This window comes from Anolis sagrei, chromosome Y (genome assembly GCF_037176765.1).
Source record: "Anolis sagrei isolate rAnoSag1 chromosome Y, rAnoSag1.mat, whole genome shotgun sequence".
Lineage (NCBI taxonomy): Eukaryota > Metazoa > Chordata > Lepidosauria > Squamata > Dactyloidae > Anolis > Anolis sagrei.
This window is the reverse complement of record NC_090035.1, coordinates 78511592-78531310: the sequence shown is the minus strand read 5'-3', so window position 1 is coordinate 78531310 and position 19719 is coordinate 78511592. Positions and strand designations below refer to the sequence as shown.

General features: G+C 46.4%; 1 protein-coding gene and 1 long non-coding RNA gene across 2 annotated transcripts in view; both read left to right on the top strand.

Annotated features, from left to right (window-relative positions):
- The window catches only part of LOC132780382 (neuroglobin-like), a 32686-nt gene extending 26187 nt beyond the window's left edge, over nt 1–6499 (top strand). The window contains exons 4-6 of the mRNA XM_067461227.1: nt 893–1013; nt 2893–2973; nt 6019–6499. Of these exons, the coding sequence (XP_067317328.1) occupies nt 893–1013; nt 2893–2973; nt 6019–6093 (277 nt within the window). The 3' untranslated portion in view covers nt 6094–6499. The remainder of the gene's footprint in view (nt 1–892; nt 1014–2892; nt 2974–6018) is intronic.
- A 9-nt stretch (nt 6500–6508) lies between these two features.
- Nucleotides 6509–10167, top strand: LOC137095047 (uncharacterized). The gene is made up of 2 exons (XR_010908773.1): nt 6509–8099; nt 8568–10167. It is a non-coding gene; the product is annotated as an uncharacterized lncRNA (long non-coding RNA).
- Nucleotides 10168–19719: the final 9552 nt, after the last annotated feature.

Here is a 19719-nt window from a genome sequence, read left to right as displayed (position 1 = left end):
TCTGAGGATGCTTGCCATAGATGCAGGCGAAACGTCAGGAGAGAATGCCTCTAGAACATGGCCATATAGTCCGGAAAAACCTACAACAACCCATAATAATAATAGTATGAAATCCAGGATATAGATCTCATTTGCTGTGACGTACTGTGTTTTTGTGTCAGTAAAATAATAATAATAATAATAATAATAATAATAATAATAATTATAATAATAATAATACGAAATCCAGCATATAGATCTCATTTGCTGTGGCGTACTGTGTTTTTGTGTCAGTAAAATAATAATAATCATAATCATAATCATAATAGTACAAAATCCAGCATATAGATCTCATTTGCTGTGACGTAGTGTGTTTTTGTGTCAGTAAAATAATAATAATAATAATAATAATAATACGAAATCCAGCATATAGATCTCATTTCCTGTGACGTACTGTGTTTTTGTGTCAGTAAAATAATAATAATAATAATAATAATAATAATAATACAAAATCCAGCATATAGATCTCATTTGCTGTGGCATATTGTGTTTTTGTGTCAGTAAAATAATAATAATAATAATAATAATAATAATACGAAATCCAGCATATAGATCTCATTTCCTGTGATGTACTGTGTTTTTGTGTCAGTAAAATAATAATAATAATAATAATAATAATAATAATAATAAACAGAATAATAATAGTACGAAATCCAGCATATAGATCTCATTTGCTGTGACGTACTGTGTTTTTGGGTCAGTAAAATAATAATAATAATAATAATAATAATAATAAACAGAATAATAATAGTACGAAATCCAGCATATAGCTCTCATTTGCTGTGACATACTGTGTTTTTGTGCCAGTATAATAATAATAATAATAATAATAATAATAATAATATTTTCCCAGGGTCATGTCTTTCATTGAGAAGAGCGTGGCACGGATGGACCAGGAACCGAAGCTGCAGCAATTGGCCTTCGAATTGGGCAGAAGCCATTGCCGGTACAAAGCGCCTCCCAAATATTACGAGGTGAGAAGTGAGGAGGCTGGATGGCCATCTGTCAGGAGGGATTGGATTGAGTCTTTGTGTATTGCAGAAAAGGGTTGGACTAGATGGCCTTTGGGAGTACCTTCCAATTCTAGTCTTTGGGGCCCCTTCCAGTATAGACTGCCTTGGAACCCAGTGGGGTCTCCTTCTTTGAAAGCTTCTCAACAGGCTGGATGGCCATCTGTCAAGAGGGATCAGATTGTGTCTTCCTCTTTTGCAAAAAGGGCTGGACTGAATACAATACAGCCACGGCTATTGAGTCGCTATGGGGAGAAAGGTGGGATAGAAATAATAATAATAATAATAACAACAACAACAATTTCTAATAAATTAGCTGTCCCCTTCCACGCGTTGCTGTGGCCCACATGGGGATTCTCTGTGGGAGGTTTGGCCCAATTCTGTCGTTGGTGGGGCTCAGAATGCTCTGTGATTGTAGGTGAACTATAAATCCCAGCAACTACAACTCCCGAATATCAAGATTCTATTTTCCCCAAACTCCACCAGTGTTTACATTTGGGCATATTGAATATTCTTGTAGAGTTTGGTCCAGATCCATCATTGTTTGAGTCCACAGTGATCTCTAGATGTAGTCAAACTACAACTCCCAAACCAAAGGACACTGCCCACCAAACCCTTCCAGTATTTTGTTGGTCATGGGAGTTCTGTGTGCCAAGTTTGGTTCAATTCCATTGATGGTGTTCAGAATGTTCTTTGATTGTAGGTGAACTATAAATCCCAGCAACTACAACTCCCAAATGACAAAATCATTTTTTTGAGTGAAGGACGTACATTGGGTTGTTAGGTGTCTTGTGTCCAAATTTGGTGTCAGTTCATCCAGTGGTTTTGGAGTTCTGTTAATCCCACAAACGAACATGACATTTGTATTTATATAGATTATAATATAATAATAATATTATATATTATATAATATATAATTATAATATTATAATAAATTATAATAAATAAATAATAATAACTTGGGAAGTGTCCGACGTGTGATCCAATACAACAGCCAGCAGAGTGTCTGCTGTGGGCTCATCTTGCTCTGTTAATAATAATAATAATAATAATAATAATAATAATAGAGCTGCATCAATAGGAGCCTAGTGTCTAGATCTAAGGAAGTAATGCTACCCCTCTATTCTGCTTTGGTTAGACCACATCTGGAATATTGTGTCCAATTCTGGGCACCACAATTCAAGAGAGATATTGACAAGCTGGAATGTGTCCAGAGGAGGGCGACTAAAATGATCAAGGGTCTGGAGAACAAGCCCTATGAGGAGCGGCTTAGGGAACTGGGCATGTTTAGCCTGAAGAAGAGAAGGCTGAGAGGAGATATGATAGCCATGTATAAATATGTGAGAGGAAGCCACAGGGAGGAGGGAGCAAGCTTGTTTTCTGCTTCCTTGGAGACTAGGACGCAATGGAAGAATGGCTTCAAACTACAAGAGAGGAGATTCCATCTGAACATGAGGAAGAACTTCCTGACTGTGAGAGCCGTTCAGCAGTGGAACTCTCTGCCCCGGAGTGTGGTGGAGGCTCCTTCTTTGGAAGCTTTTAAGCAGAGGCTGGATGGCCATTTGTCAGGAGTGATTTGAATGCAATATTCCTGCTTCTTGGCAGAACGGGGTTGGACTGGATGGCCCATGAGGTCTCTTCCAACTCTTTGATTCTATGATTCTATGATTCTATGCTAAAGTGTCATGTGAACAGTCCCTGGGGCCATCCCTAGAGCTCAGATTGTGGGGTAGTCCTGACCCAGCAAACAAAGTGAGAGGGATATTAAGATGGTTGCCATTTACCTCTTTCTCCTCCTATTCTTCTCCTAATGCAATTCCACCTTCTTTTCTTCATTCTCCAGTACATTGGTACCCAGTTCATCCAAGCAGCCCAACCCATCCTGAAAGAAGCCTGGACCCCAGAGACTGAAAAAGCCTGGGAGGTAAGAATATTCTCCCCAGTTACTATGGGGATTCTGGGAAATGTAGTTTTGGAAAACATAACTTCCCTAAGTATAAAAAACTAGCCATCCCCTGCCACCCGTTGCAGTGGCCCACTTTGGTGGTCGTGGGGGTTCTGTGTGGGAGGTTTGGCCCAATTCTATCGTTGGTGGGGTTCAGAATGCTCTGTGATTCTAGATGAACTATAAATCCCAGTAACTGCAACTCCCAAATGTCAAGATCTATTTCCCCCAAAGTCCATCTGTGTTCATATTTGGGCATATGGAATATTCGTGCCAAGTTTGGTCCAGATCCATCATTGTTTGAGTCCATGGTAGTCTCTGGATGCAGGTGAACTACAACTCCCAAACTCAAGGTCAATGCTTACCAAACCCTTCTAGTGTTTTCTGTTGGTCATGGGAGACCTCTATGCCCCAGTTGGTTCAATTCTATCATGCTATTTGATTGTAGATGAACTATAAATCCCAGCAACCACATCTATCTATCTATCTATCTATCTATCTATCTATCTATCTATCTATCTGTCTATCTATCTATATCTATGGCTAGATGGCTTTTTGTCAGGACAACTTTGATTACGTTTTCTTTTAGTGTTTTCTGTTGTTTATGGGAGTCCTGTGTGTTACATTTGGTTCAATTCCATTGTTGGTGGAGTTCAGAATGCTCTTTGATTGTAAGTAAACTATAAATCCCAGCAACTACAACTCCCAAATGACAAAATCATAATTTTTTGAGTGATGGACACTCCTTGTGTTGTGAAACATTTTGTTGCCAAATTTGGTGTGATTTTGTTCACTGGTTCTTTTGTTTTTAAGGTACTCATTATGCACGGAGCATTTTTATATATATAGATGCAAGAGTTCCATAGGCAGGACAAAGGCTTAAATGCAAAGACAAAGTTCCCAAGATCCAAAGGCAAAAACATGAAGCATAATCCTTTAGCAATGGTCAAACAAGAGTCCATGGAAAACAGTTGAAAACAAGGCCCAAAACCCAGACTCAGGAAGCTAGAAGTGAGCTGCTAAAAGCCAAAGTTAATCCACAGAAGTTTACATGGAAAGAGCAACGTTGAACTGACAACCCCTGCTTGTCAGCTTCAAAGCTAATACCCTTTGCAGACATGAACGCATTGCGTTGACCTTTGGCGCCCTTGGCTTCTCGCTTGCTAGCCAAGCGAGTGCTTCTCCGGAGCCTTAATTGCAGACGATCTCGTCTACTCATTAATTCATTATCTTCAAGGCTATGCAACCCCTTATCTTGGTCCAGCTGGGCTGGAGCACTGTGGGAAGGCAAAAACGTCTCCACCTGGCCATGTGGGAATTCACTCTCGTTATCAGTCTCACTAACATTCCTTTCCCCTAGGACAGTGGTTCTCAACCTTTCTAATGCCGTGACCCCTAAATAAAGTTCCTCATGTTGTGGGGACCCCCAACTATATTCGCCCTTGCGCTTGCCAATGCCAGAGAGCGTCCCTCACCCGGCATTCGCACATGTGCGGGGGAAGGGCTGGTGGAGGGAACGTGCACTGTGCACCAGTTCTCTTCCCCCACACACTTTCCAACACCGGAGAGTGTCCCTCTTCCTGTGTTCACAAGTGGTTGGGGGAAGAGCACGCTCCCTCCACTGTCCCCTGGGTACACGCACCCTCCACCAGCCCTCATCTATCACACTCTTGCCAACGCCAAGAGAAGATCTAGGCTTCTTGGGGCCTTTTTGGCACGCTTTGGATGGTGCATGGAGCATGCAGGAGGGGGTGGGGCCTAATGAAGTGGCTCCACGACCCCTCTGAAACTGCCAAACGACCCCTCTGGGGGTCGCGACCCCCAGGTTGAGAATCGCTGCCCTAGGAACTGACTTGCTGAGGGGAAGTCATAGGGAGGAGGGAGCAAGTTTGTTTTCGGCTGCTCTGAAGACACAATGGAGCAATGGCTTCAAACTACAAGAAAGGAGATTCCACCTGAACATGAGGAAGAACTTCCTGACTGTGAGAGCTGTTCAGCAGTGGAACTCTCTGCCCTAGAATGTGGTGGAGGCTCCTTCTTTGGAGGCTTTGAAACAGAAGCTGGATGGCCATCTGTCGGGGGTTCTTTGAATGCAATTTTCCTGCTTCTTGGTTGAATGGGGTTGGACTGGATGGCCTATTGTGAGAGCTATTCAGCAGTGGAACTCTCTGCCCCAGAGTGTGGTGGAGGCTCCTTCTTTGGAAGCTTTTAAACAGAGGCTGCATGGCCATCCGTTGGGAGTGCTTTGAATGTGATTTTCTGTTGCAACTCAGGGTAGCTTTCACTTTGTTCCAGACACCACCACACCAAAGCTGTAGGTTTTGTAGTTTATTGAGAAAAAGGCAAAATCAAAACAATAAGAAATGCAAGAGTTCCATAGGCAGGACAAAGGCTTAAATGCAAAGACAAAGTTCCCAAGATCCAAAGGCAAAAACATGAAGCATAATCCTTTAGCAATGGTCAAACAAGAGTCCGTGGAAAACAGTTGAAAACAAGGCCCAAATCCCAGACTCAGGAAGCTAGAAGCGTGCTGCTAAAAGCCAAAGTTAATTTACAGAAGTTTGCATGGAAAGAGCTACATTGAACTGACAACCCCTGCTTGTCAGCTACAAAGCTAAATACCCTTTGCAGACATGAAAGCATTGCGTTGACCTTTGGCGCTTTTGGCTTCTCGCTTACTAGCCAAGCGAGTGCTTCTCCGGAGCCTTAATTGCAGATGATCTTGTCTGCTCATTAATTCATTATCTTCAAGGCTATGCAACCCCTTATCTTGGTCCAACTCTACACACACACACACATGATTCTATGATTAATTAGCAATCTTATGGTTTAAAGTCATATTAATTAGCCGTGAGATCGTCAAACCAACAAAAAGACAAAATAAATTAATATTAGCATATCTATCGATATAGATCACTCTTCTCCAAACACAACAAAACAGATGTTGTTATAGTTTTGGAATGAGCTAATCAACCTGTCCTAAGAGCAATGTATATGAGTTCACCTGTTCTTTTGCCACCGCAGGGCTTGTTCCGATACCTGGCAGCAACTATGCGGAGAGGCTACTATAAAGAACAGAAGGCTACGAGCAAGAATTAGCCCAGAGACCAAATCCGAAGACCGTTCGCAAGCCTCCTCCGTCCTGGGTCTGGTATATCCGAGGATCGGCTCGCTTCCACCTTTTCTACAATCCTGTGTATTCCCTGCTCCTGTTTCCCAAGGGCAACTTTTCTTTTTCCGGCAGGACGCAAGGGGTGGCTTGGCCAGGATGGGCAAGAGATGCACACCTGGCCTTCATTGGTCATATCTGGGCTACCAACACATTCGTCTCACCGGCTTTGGTTGTAATTTACACCTGGAAGTAGGCTGTGGTTATGGAAATCTAGGCCTTTTGGGGAGTGTTTTTGGGGTTAAAAGAAAAGGAAAGCAGAAAGATTTGAGGGAGGACGATAGGACCATTACAAGAAGTCCTTAGCCTGATGAATAATTTAAGATCATATATATATATACACACATATATATATACACACACACACACATATATATATACACACAAATATATGTATGTGTATGTTTGTCTGTAGTACAAAGGCTGTTTCTAGGTGAAGTGGCCCTCTAATGCCACTGGATTGCTAGGTGGAGTGCCCTCTGTAATGTCACAGGGTTGCCTCTAGGTGATGTGTTCCCATGATGGGACTGGATCACCTGTTTCTAGGTGAAGTGCCCCTTCTGTGATGCCACTGAATTCACCTGTTGATAGGTGAAGTGGCCCCCTGTAATGACACCATGTTGCCTGTTGCTGGGTGAAATGGCCCCTGTGATGCCACCAGATTGCCTATTGCCAGGTGAAGTGGCCCCCCATGATGCCACTGGATTCGACTTGGCTGTTGCTAAGTGAAGTAGCCCTCGGTGATGTCACTGGGTTGCCTCTAGGTGAAGTGTCCCCATGATGATACTGAATTGCCTGTCTCTAGGTGAAGTGCCCCCCCATGATGCCACTGTATTTGCCTGTTGCTAGGTGAAGTGACCCCCTGTAATGACACCAGGTTGCCTGTTGCCAGGTGAAATGCCCCCCTGTAATGACACCAGGTTGCTGGGTGAAGTGGCCCGATGTGATGACACCAGATAGCCTGTTGCGAGGTGAAGTGATCCCTGTGATGCCCCCAGATTGCCTGTTACCAGGTGAAATGCCCCCCTGTGATGACACCAGGTTGCTGGGTGAAGTGGCCCTATGTGATGACACCGGATTGCCTGTTGCCAGGTGAAGTGGCCCCCCATGATGCCACTGGATTCGGCTTGGCTGTTGCTAAGTGAAGTGGCCCTCGGCGATGTCACTGGGTTGCCTCTAGGTGAAGTGTCCCCATGATGACACTGAATTGCCTGTTTCTAGGTGAAGTTCCCCCCCTGTGATGCCACTGTATTCGCCTGTTGCTAGGTGAAGTGGCCCCCTGTAATGACACCAGGTTGCCTGTTGCTGGGTGAAGTGGCTCCCTGTAATGACACCAGGTTGCTGGGTGAAGTGGCCCTATGTGATGACACCGGATTGCCTGTTGCCAGGTGAAGTGGCCCCCCATGATGCCACTGGATTCGGCTTGGCTGTTGCTAAGTGAAGTGGCCCTCGGCGATGTCACTGGGTTGCCTCTAGGTGAAGTGTCCCCATGATGACACTGAATTGCCTGTTTCTAGGTGAAGTTCCCCCCCTGTGATGCCACTGTATTCGCCTGTTGCTAGGTGAAGTGGCCCCCTGTAATGACACCAGGTTGCCTGTTGCTGGGTGAAGTGGCTCCCTGTAATGACACCAGGTTGCTGGGTGAAGTGGCCCTATGTGATGACACCGGATTGCCTGTTGCCAGGTGAAGTGGCCCCCCATGATGCCACTGGATTCGGCTTGGCTGTTGCTAAGTGAAGTGGCCCTCGGCGATGTCACTGGGTTGCCTCTAGGTGAAGTGTCCCCATGATGATACTGAATTGCCTGTCTCTAGGTGGAGTGCTCCCCCATGATGCCACTGTATTTGCCTGTTGCTAGGTGAAGTGACCCCCTGTAATGACACCAGGTTGCCTGTTGCTGGGTGAAGTGGCTCCCTGTAATGACACCAGGTTGCTGGGTGAAGTGGCCCTATGCGATGACACCAGGTTGCCTGTTGCCAGGTGAAGTGACCCCTGTGATGCCACTGGATTCGGCTTGGCTGTTGCTAAGTGAAGTGGCCCTCAGTGATGTCACTAGGTTGCCTCTAGGTGAAGTGTCCCCATGATGGCACTGGATTGCCTGTTTCTAGGTGAAGTGCCCCCCCTGTGATGCCACTGTATTTGCCTGTTACTAGGTGAAGTGGCTACCTGTAATGACACCAGATTGCCTGTTGCTGGGTGAAGTGGCCCTATGTGACGCCAATGGATTGCCTGTTGTCAGGTGAAGTGGCCCCCGTGATGCCACCCGGCTTGACTGTTGCTAAGTTAAGTGGCCCTCGGTGATGTCACTGGATTGCCTCTAGGTAAAGTGTCCCCATGATGACACTGAATAGCCTGGTTCTAGGTGAAGTGCCCCCCTGTGATGCCACCGGATTGCCTGTTGCTAGGTGAAGTGGCCCCCTGTAATGACACCAGGTTGCCTGTTGCTGGGTGAAGTGGCTCCCTGTAATGACACCAGGTTGCCTGTTGCTGGGTGAAGTGGCTCCCTGTAATGACACCAGGTTGCCTGTTGCTGGGTGAAGTGGCCCCCTGTAATGACACCAGGTTGCCTGTTGCCAGGTGAAGTGGTCCTCTGTGATGCCACCAAATTGCCTGTTGCTAGGTGAAGTGGTCCCCTGTAATGACACCAGGTTGCCTGTTGCTGGGTGAAGTAGCTCCTTGTAATGACACCAGGTTGCTGGGTGAAGTGGCCCTATGTGATGACACCAGATAGCCTGATGCGAGGTGAAGTGATCCCTGTGATGCCCCCAGATTGCCTGTTACCAGGTGAAATGCCCCCCTGTGATGACACCAGGTTGCTGGGTGAAGTGGCCCTATGTGATGACACCAGATTGCCGATTGCCAGGTGAAGTGGCCCCCTGTGATGCCAATGGATTGCCTGTTGCCAGGTGAAGTGGCCCCTGTGATGCCACCTGATTGCCTGTTGCCAGGTGAAGTGGCCCCCGTAATGCCACTGGATTCGACATGGCTGTTGCTAAGTGAAGTGGCCCTCGGTGATGTCACTGGGTTGCCTCTAGGTGAAGTGTCCCCATGATGACACTGAATTGCCTGTTTCTAGGTGAAGTGCCCCCCTGTGATGCCACTGCATTTGCCTGTTGCTAGGTGAAGTGGCTACCTGTAATGACACCAGGTTGCCTGTTGCTGGGTGAAGTGGCTCCCTGTAATGACAGCAGGTTGCTGGGTGAAGTGGCCCTATGTGATGACACCAGATTGCCGATTGCCAGGTGAAGTGACCCCTGTGACGCCAATGGATTGCCTGTTGCTGGGTGAAGTGGCCCTATGTGATGACACCAGATTGCCTGTTGTCGGGTGAAATAGCCCCTGTGATACCACCGGATTGCCTGTTGCCAGGTGAAGTGGCCCCCGTAATGCCACTGGATTCGACATGGCTGTTGCTAAGTGAAGTGGCCCTCGGTGATGTCACTGGGTTGCCTCTAGGTGAAGTGTCCCCATAATGACACTGAATTGCCTGTTTCTAGGTGAAGTGCCCTCCTGCGATACCACTGTATTTGCCTGTTGCAAGGTGAAGTGGCCCTGTGTGATGAAACCGGATTGCATGTTGCCAGGTGAAGTGGCCCTTTGTGATGACACTGGATTCGGCTTGGCTGTTGCTAAGTGGAGTGGCCCTCTGTGATGTCACTGGGTTGCTAGGCGGAGTGACCTTCTGTGATTCCAATGGATTTTCTGTTGCTAGGTGAAGTGACCCTCTGTCATGTCACTAGGAAAGAAAGATCATGTGTATGAGAGGGAGGGAAGGAAGGAAGGAAGAAAAGAAGAAAGGAAAGGAAAGGAAGAAAGAGGGGAAGAAGAAGGATGGAAGGAAGAAAGAGAAAGGGAAAGGGAAAAGGTACAACAGCGCTTTTAGCCATTCGAGTAAAACTTTGAGCAGATTTTCTGTGCTGCGGATATGTAAGCAATCAGTCCGCTTCAGTCCCGACACTTTATGTTGGATTGTAAATTCTTATTATTAAATGTTATTAAGCCATCCATCATCGGCTTCTGTCCTCATTGGCCGAGAGAGTGACGCCTTTGTTTTCCGGAGACTCAAGCAAGGCATTGCAGGTATTGTTACGTTTAAGATGTCTTCCAGGAAATGTGTATCAGGTGTATATGGAAGATCAAGTGAGTTTCATGTTTAGGTACTGCCTGCAACATATCTCAATTCTGTACATAAAGCAACGACCGATATCCCAAAAAAAATAATAATCCCAGATCCAAGCATTTTGGATAACACAATGTCACACAATTTGAAAAATATGTTCTGTTTCTGGTTTGAAAGTGTCAATTCCTGATTAATTGTGTGATGCTTATTTTTAAAGCAGTTGCTATTCTCCAGACCTGCAAGCCACTCGAAACATTGTCTGTAGTAGAGTAGTCTGTTCAGCGCCTTCCAAGTCTGTGTGCCCAGGGAGGAGTCTCTCATTTGGTGTCAGCCATTGATTGAGGTTCTGGGTTTGAGCCTGCCACTTTTGGACTCTCGCTTGCTGAGGCGTTCCAGCGAGTGTCTCTGTAGATCTTAGAAAACTATTTCTTGATTTAAGTCGTTGACGTGCTGGCTAATACCCATACGGGGGATGGGCTGGAGATGTCACTGCCTTGGTCCTTTCACTATTGGCTGCTACTTCCTGGTGGATGTCAGGTGGTGCAATACCGGCTAAACAGTGTTATTTCTCCAGTGGCGGAGGGTGCAGAAACCCCGTGATAATGCGGCATGTCTCATGAAGAGCCACATCCACTGTTTTAGTGTGGTGAGATGTGTTCCACACTGGGCATGCATACTCAGCAGCAGAGTAGCACAGCGCAAGGGCAGATGTCTTCACTGTGTCTGGTTGTGATCCCCAGGTTGTGCCAGTCAGCTTTCATATGATATTGTTTCTGTTGTTCATTCGTTCAGTCGTCTCCGACTCTATTGTCCATGCAAGATGTTTGATGATTTGGTTGGTTTCGGGGAAGCTTGGCTCTCCCTCAGGCATTTTAACAGTCCTTGGTCACATCTTTCTAGGGCAAAAGTCAGGGGGCAAGGCAGGAGGGCAAGCAATATTTCATAGCAAGATACATACATTCAAATCATAAGCATTTCATAGCAACAAAACCCCATCTTTGTCCCACATCCCAAGTATATTTAATAAGAGGATTAATTTGCATGAAGTAGCCTGAATTCCAATGTTTTAAAAGGTCTTTGAGGAAAGTTCATGAGGGAGATAGTATGTACCGAAGTCCAAGACATGCAGGCAGAGAGTCCATGATCATTGGGAAGGCTGGCAGATGAAACCCCAGCTGTGCTGCAACTGAGTCACACTTTGGTCCTTGGGAAACTACAACTCTCACAAAGGGCAGAAGTTCCAAGATCCAGCCGTTTAGAATCATAGAATCAAAGAGTTGGAAGAGACCTCATGGGCCATCCAGTCCAACCCCCTGCCAAGAAGCAGGAATATTGCATTCAAATCACCCCTGACAAATGGCCATCCAGCCTCTGCTTAAAAGCTTCCAAAGAAGGAGCCTCCACCACACTCCGGGGCAGAGAGTTCCACTGCTGAACGGCTCTCACAGTCAGGAAGTTCTTCCTAATGTTCAGATGGAATCTCCTCTCTTGTAGTTTGAAGCCATTGTTCCGCGTCCTAGTCTCCAAGGACCTCGTGGGGTCCTTGTTGTCAATGCCTTGGCAATGTGACCAAGACTTGACCCTTGTTGTGTAATCTGGTGCCCTTGCCCTTTGCAGAACTATAAGTTACTATCCCTTATTTAGGGGGGGGGGGTTGCTCGACATCAAGGGGGTACTCTGGTTTCCGTACAAATTCTTTAAAGCAATTACATTCTGTGCAAGCCTCGTAAAGGGCCTCCAACGCAGCAGTGCATATCTCGTCCTGTTGTGACTTTTGGCTCGCCCTTATCAGCCCAATGTTTCTTCCTGTTTCAAATGGGACCATTCTTGCATTATTGGGGGGGGGGGGGCAACACCCCATTTTAAGGGGCCATTGAGTTTTCCAAGCCTCCTTAAGCAATAAAAACTTCTCCCATGCCTACGCCTGATGCTCACCACGAATGCCCCATGGGCGAGTCTCCAATGTTTGCTTTCCCTTGGGACATCTTCTACCCCCCACCCCACCAATTTTTTGCTTTGTGTTCTGGTGGTGACTCAGTTCTTCTTGGGAAACAAGTGTCTGGAGATGGCTTGTAAAAACTTTGCTGGCAGAGAAGCTCTTGGCACAGCTCTCTGGTTTTGAAAGAAGTGCCTTCTGGCTTCGATGCAATCTCGAAAGCCATCGATAGGAGGATGGCAACGCAGAGTTCATTGCTTGTGCAAAAACACCAAGCAGGAGGATGTGAACAGGACCTGCTGCTTCTTGGGGTCTCGGAAACTACATTTCCCAGCTGCGAGGACGCAGAGGGGACATCGTTCCAGCAGGTACGTGTGTGCGGAGCAGATGTTTCTCGCAGAAGCCAACAGCTTGACCTCATAAGCGAAAGGCCGCTACTGAAAACACTGGAGGCTTTTTGTGCAGAACAGATGCAATTTGACACGATTTGAACTGCCGTAGCACATGGCAATAATCCTGGGAGTTGTAGTTTCACAACTTCTTGAGCCTTTTTGGACAAAAGAGTGCAAACTACAACTTCTAGGATTCCACAGCATTGAGCCATCTGCAGCTTGGCATGATTTGAACTGCCATGGCACATGGCTACAGAGTCCCAGGAGTTGTAGTTTCACAAGGATCTTCTTGAGCTTTCTCGGCTGTAGATTGCAAACTACGACTCCCAGGATTCAATAGCATTCAGCCATCTGCAGCTTGGCACGATTTGAACTGCTGTGGCATAAGGCGATAGAGTCCTGGGAGTTGTAGTTTCACAAGGGCCTTCTTGAGCCTTCTCGGACAAAAGAGTGCAAACTACAACTCTCAGGATTCCATAGCATTGAGCCGTGTGCAGCTTGGCATGATTTGAACTGCTGTGGCACAAGGTGATGGAGTCCCGGGAGTTGTAGTTTCACAAGGGTTTTCTTGAGCCTTCTTGGACAAAAGAGTGCAAACTACAACTCTCAGGATTCCATAGCATTGAGCCGTCTGTGGTTTGGCATGATTTGAACTGCCATGGCATATGGCTACAAAGTCCCAGGAGTTGTAGTTTCACAACGGTCTTCTTGAGCCTTTTTGGACAAAAGAGTGCAAATTACAACTCTCAGGATTCCATAGCACTGAGCCGTCTGCGGGTTGGCATGATTTGAACTGCTGTGGCACAAGGCAATGGAGTCCTGGGAGTTGTAGTTTCACAAGGGTCTTCTTGAGCCTTCTCGGACAAAAGAGTGCAAACTACAACTCTCAGGATTCCATAGCACTGAGCCGTCTGCGGGTTGGCATGATTTGAACTGCTGTGGCACAAGGCAATGGAGTCCTGGGAGTTGTAGTTTCACAAGGGTCTTCTTGAGCCTTCTCGGACAAAAGAGTGCAAACTACAACTCTCAGGATTCCATAGCACTGAGCCGTCTGCGGGTTGGCATGATTTGAATTGCCATGGCACATGGCTACAGAGTCCCAGGAGTTGTAGTTTCACAAGGGTCTTCTTGAACCTTCTCAGCCAAAGAGTGCAAACTATAACTTTTAGGATTTCATAGCATTGAGCCACCTGCAAGTTGACATATTCTGGGAGTTAAGGTTTCACAAGGGTCTTCTTGAGCCTTCTCGGTCAAAGAGTGCAAACTATAACTTTTAGGATTTCATAGCGTTGAGCCACCTGCAAGTTGACATATTCTGAATTGCCATGGCACAAGGCGATGGAGTCCTGGGAGTTGTAGTTTCACAAAGGTCTTCTTGAGCCTTCTCGGCCAAAGAGTGGAAACTACAACTTCCAGGGTTCCATAGCATTGAGCCACCTGCAGGTTGACATGACTTGAACTGCCGTGGCAAAAGGCGATGGAGTCCTGCGAGTTGCAGTTTTACAAGGGTCTTCTTGAGCTTCCTCTGCTATAGATTTATATTCCCTGAAAGAGACTGAAAGCGGCTATGTATCTATTATTATTATTATTATTATTATTATTACTATTCAGGTAATGTTTTGACAAATGGTAGATTTGTGTGAAGCCCAGAGGAGTGGATCAACAACAAATCAGACAGAAACTCTAAAATTACAACAGCAAAACAACAGAGAGGAAACAATCAGAGACAGCTAATCACCTCTCAACAAAAGATTGCCCCAGGCACTGCCAGGCCATCAAATGCTAATCAAGGTGGTCAGTCGAAACATTCACACCTAGCTCCAACAGACAAGAGTTCTTTGTCCCATCCTGGACATTCCACAGATATATAAACCCCTTTTCCTAGTTCCAACAGACCTCACTACCTCTGAGGATGCTTGCCATAGATGCAGGCGAAACGTCAGGAGAGAATGCCTCTAGAACATGGCCATACAGCCCGGAAAAACCTACAACAAGCCAGTGATTCTGGCCATGAAAGCCTTCGACAATACAAAGGCATAATGTTTGTGTAGAGTTTTTTTGTGTGTAGTTTTGTCCCCCCCCCCCCCCCCCGGAGGTTCTTTCTAATGTTCAGGTGGATATTAGCAGCCAGAGGCAGCAACGTATCCAAACCAGGACTGCTCCTATTCAATGTTTTCCATCTGTTCTGCCAATATTTTCCAAAATCACTAGACTATCTTCATGTTTGCCTTCCTTATTTCAACTTCCCAAACATACAAGAAACATAATATATACTCATCTAGCACGGCGTTGGTGCAAGGAGCGACATCCGTAATACAAAACCGATGCTTGTTTTCTTTCCAGATAAAAAATAGTCTTAACTTGTACAGACAAGATAAGCTTTCTCGAGCTTGATCTGCTCCCTCCCTGATATAAAGTTCTTTCTTTTTCCTCCTTTCCTTGGCCTCTTTCTCCTCTTAAGCCAAAGTCCTTGCTGGTGAAATGACCACAGAGTTTTTTCCTGCGGACAAGTAGTGAAGGAGCAGAATTCAAAACTACGTTAACAGATTAGACAGATGATTGGCCAAAACTAACGAAATGGGTTTCAGCAGGGACAAATGCAAGACTCGACTAAATACTAATACTAATACTAATAATAATAATTTATTTATACCCTGCCACCATCTCCCCATGCGCCTTTCACCTTAAGGACAGACAAGCATCCCGAGCTCTGAGGATTATTACCTGGGAAGGAATCCCTCTGGAGCATTGCAGTGCACCCAAGTACCTGGGGGTCACTCTGGACCATTCTATGACCTACAAGAAGCACTGCCTGAACATCAAGCAAAAAGTGGGTGCTAGAAACAATATCATACGAAAGCTGACTGGCACAACCTGGGGATCACAACCAGACACAGTGAAGACATCTGCCCTTGCACTATGCTACTCTGCTGCTGAGTATGCATGCCCAGTGTGGAACACATCTCACTACACTAAAACAGTGGATGTGACTCTTAATGAGACATCCCGCATTATCAGGGGGTGTCTGCGTCCTACACCACTGGAGAAATTACACTGCTTAGCCGGTATTGCACCACCTGACATCCGCTGGGAAGTAGCAGCCAATAGTGAAAGGACCAAGGCAGAGACATCTCCAGCCCATCCCTTGTTTGGGTATCAGCCAGCACGTCAACGACTTAAATCAAGAAATAGTTTTCTTAGATCTACAGAGACACTCGCTGGAACACCTCAGCAAGCGAGAGTTCAAAAGTGGCAGGCTCAAACCCAGCACCTCAATCCATAGCTGATACCAAATGAGAGACTCCCCCCTGGGCACACAGAAGACTGGGCGACTTGGAAGGCGCTGAACAGACTGTGCTCTGGCACCACGAGATGCAGAGCCAACCTTCAGAAATGGGGCCACACAGTGGAGTCCATGACATGCGAGTGTGGAGGAGAGCAAACCACTGACCACCTGCTGCAATGCACCCTGAGCCCTGCCACATGCACCATGGAGGACCTCCTTGCGGCAACCCCAGAGGCACTCCAAGGGGCCAGATACTGGTCAAAGGACATCTAATCAACTACCAAGTTTGCAAAATTTGTGGGTTTTTTTATCTGCTTGTTTGTTTTGTTCTGTTAGAAATGTAATACAATGGCCTGGTTGCGGATGACACGACAAATAAATACCTTCTTTCTAAAGATGAGGAGGGATGATGATGACCTAATTTCCCCAGGGAGTGAATTCTACAGGCCGGGGGGGGGGGGGGGGCACCACCGAGAAGGCCCTGTCCCTTGTCCCAGCCAAACGTGTTTGAAACAGGCCGTTCTTCTGTTTCCGCCATCCGCTTCTCTGGCCCTGGAACGCAACAAAAAAGCTCCTGTTTTGTAGCAGGTTTCCTATGAGGCGGGTGAGGTGGTAATCCTTTGTGATATTATACATTTTTCTCAGGAGGAGGTGGTGGTTTACAGTATCATAAGTGACTTATGAATAAATAGTTGAAACCATTGAAAACCCCACTTTGCTTGAGAAAACAGGCCGTTACCTCCTATCCCGAATGGAATTCTCCATTTCCCTTTTAACACCTGCCAAAACAAACCGTGTTGATGTGTGAACCTTCATGGGAGATCTGGCTTAGAATGGAAAGCAGATGACGGATAGAAAAGTGCATCTTTACTATAACAGAACATCCATTTTAATGTGTTGCGTCGTGTTCCTTGCGTCCGAGGAACATTCCGAGCCCTGCGCCAAACTATAAATCCCAGGATTGCATAGGACAGCGTCATGGGGGGTAAAGAGGTACCAAATCTGTGCAGATACACTATCCAAGGTGCATCTGTATAATTAATGTTGTTAAAGTGGGGTCAAAACAGCACGAATTCTGCAAGTTAAGAAGTGTTTTGAGTCTTTTAGGGTGTGTCTACACAGGCATGGGCCAACTTGGCCCCTCCAGGTGTTTTGGACTCCAACTCCCACCATTCCTAACAGTCTCGGGCCCTTTCCTTTCCCCTCTCAGCTGTATGATGTGTGCACATCCAAGTCAAGTGGCCTTTTGCAGTTGACAGATCGTGATTTTGTCAATGTTTATTGTTTCCAAATGTCAACTGAGATCTTTTGGCACGGCACCCAGTGTGCCCATTATTCCCACTGGGACCACCTGGACTGGTTGTTGCCAGAGCCATTGCCGTTCGATTTTGAGGTCCTGATAATGGCTGAGCTTTTCCGCATTCCGGAATTTCGGAATGCGGTGTTATCTCTACGCAGATGATGTCCAAATATGTCACTCCTTCCCATCTGTCACCAAGGAGGCTGTCCAAACCTTGAACCGGTGCTTGGCTGCTGTGTCGGACTGGATGAGAGCTAACAAATTGAAACTGAATCCAAACAAGACAGAGGTCCTCCTGGTCAGTTGTAAGGCCGAACAGGGCATAAGGTCACAGCCTGTGTTGGATGGGGTCACACTCCCCTTGAAGACGCAGGTTCGCAGCTTGGGAGTGATCCTGGACTCATCGCTGAGGTCTCGGCTGTGGCCGGGAGAGTTTTGCACAATTAAGACTTGTGCGCCAGTTGTGCCCATACCTTGGGAAGTCTGATCTGGCCACAGTGGTCCACGCTCTTGTTACATCCCGAATAGACTAATAATAATATTTATTTATTTGATCAGTCATATGACCATTTCAAAATAGAACACGAGTACCCGAATAGACTACTGCAACGCACTCTACGTGGAGTTGCCCTTGAAGACTGTTCGGAAACTTCAGTTAGTCCAACGGGCGGCAGATAGATTAATCACTGGAGCGTCATACAGGGACATAGGTAGGTAAAGGTAGTCCCCTGACATTAAGTCCAGCCATGTCTGACTCTGGGGTGTGGTGCTCATCTCCATTTCTAAGCCGAAGAGCCAGCGTTGTCCGTAGACACCTCCAAGGTCATGTGGCCGGCATGACTGCATGGAGCGCCGTTACCTTCCCGCCGGAGCGGTACCTATTGATCTACTCACATTTGCATGTTTTCAAACTGCTAGGTTGGCAGAAGCTGGGGCTGACAGCGGAAGCTCACGCCGCTCCCCGGAATCGAACCTGCAACCTTTTGATCAACAAGCTTAGCAGCTCAGTGCTTTAACCCACTGCGCCACCAGGGGCTCCACAGGGAGCATACCACCCCTATTTTATGTCAGCTCCACTGGCTGCCAATCCAGTTCCGAGCACAATTCAAAATGCTGGTTTTGACCTATAAAACCCTATACCGCTCCGGCCCAGCGTACCTGTCTGAATGTGTCTCCTTCTATGTCCCACCTCGGAGCTTAAGATCTTCTGGGGAGGCCCTGCTCTCGGCCCCGCCTCTATCACAAGTGAGGTTGGTGGGGACGAGGGACAGGGCCTTCTCGGTGGTGGCCCCTCGCCTGTGGAACTCACTCCCCGGGGAAATTAGGTCATCAACATCCCTCCTCTCCTTCAGAAGGAAGCTGAAAACACGGATATGGGACCAGGCTTTTGGGTAATCTGGCAGACTGACAAGGTAATGACGACCAGAATTTGGAAAGGACTATGGTAATGCTGAATGGATTTTATGGATTTTAGAACTCAGTTGGCCACTAGATTGGCTTTTTAATTGTTATTGTATTAATTGAATGTTTTAATTATTGAGGTTACTGCTGTTATGTATTTTATCTGATGAATTGTTGGCATCGAATTGTGCTGGTTGTAAGCCGCCCTGAGTCCCCCCTCGAGGGTTGAGAAGGGCAGGGTAGAAGTGGCCGAAATAAATACATACATAAATTGTTTTTCCTCAATGCGACTGTCACCTGGAATGGCGATATCAATAATCCAGACTTTTTTCTTTTCCACAATCGTGATGTTTGGTGTGTTGTGTTCCAAAACTTTGTCAGTCTGGATTCGAAAGTCCCGCAGTATTTTGGGGTGTTCATTTTCCACTCCCTTTGCAGGTTTATGATCCCTTTACCAGTTCTTGACCCCTGACAGGTGGTCCTTGTGACATGAGTTCCAGTGAATCATCTGGGCCACAGAGTTGTGACTCTGTTTGTGGTCTGTCTGTGCGATTTTCTTGCAGCAGCTGAGGAGATGGTCCATGGTTTCATCTGCTTCCTTGCACAGTCTGCATTTTGGGTCATCCGCTGATTTTTCAATCCTTAATGGCCTTGGTTCTGATGGCTTTCTCCTGGGCTGCAAGAATCAGGCCTTCTTCTGTCTCCTTCTTCAGGGTTCCATTCATGAGCCATCACCAGGTCTTCTCCTTGTCAACTTTTCCTTCAATTTTGTCAAGGAACTGTCCATGCAATGCTTTGTGGTGCCAGCTGTCAGCTCTGGTTTGGAGTGCAGTCTTCTTCTACTGACTCTTTGTCTGCTGTGCTTTGAGAAGTTTCCGATTATTAACTTCAATTAAAGCAAGTTCTTGGCTTTCCTTGACATATTCTTTCAGGGCATCGTGTTGTTCTTCTTCAACTGCTTGTTTGACTTGTAAGAGTCCTTTGCCACCAGACTTTCTAGGCAGATAGAGCTAGTCAACATCACTGCGACAATGTAGTGAATTATGAATGGTCATGAGTTTTCTTGTTTTTCTTTCCAAATTGTCCAGTTCTGCCTGCGTCTAGTTTACGATGCCAGCAGTA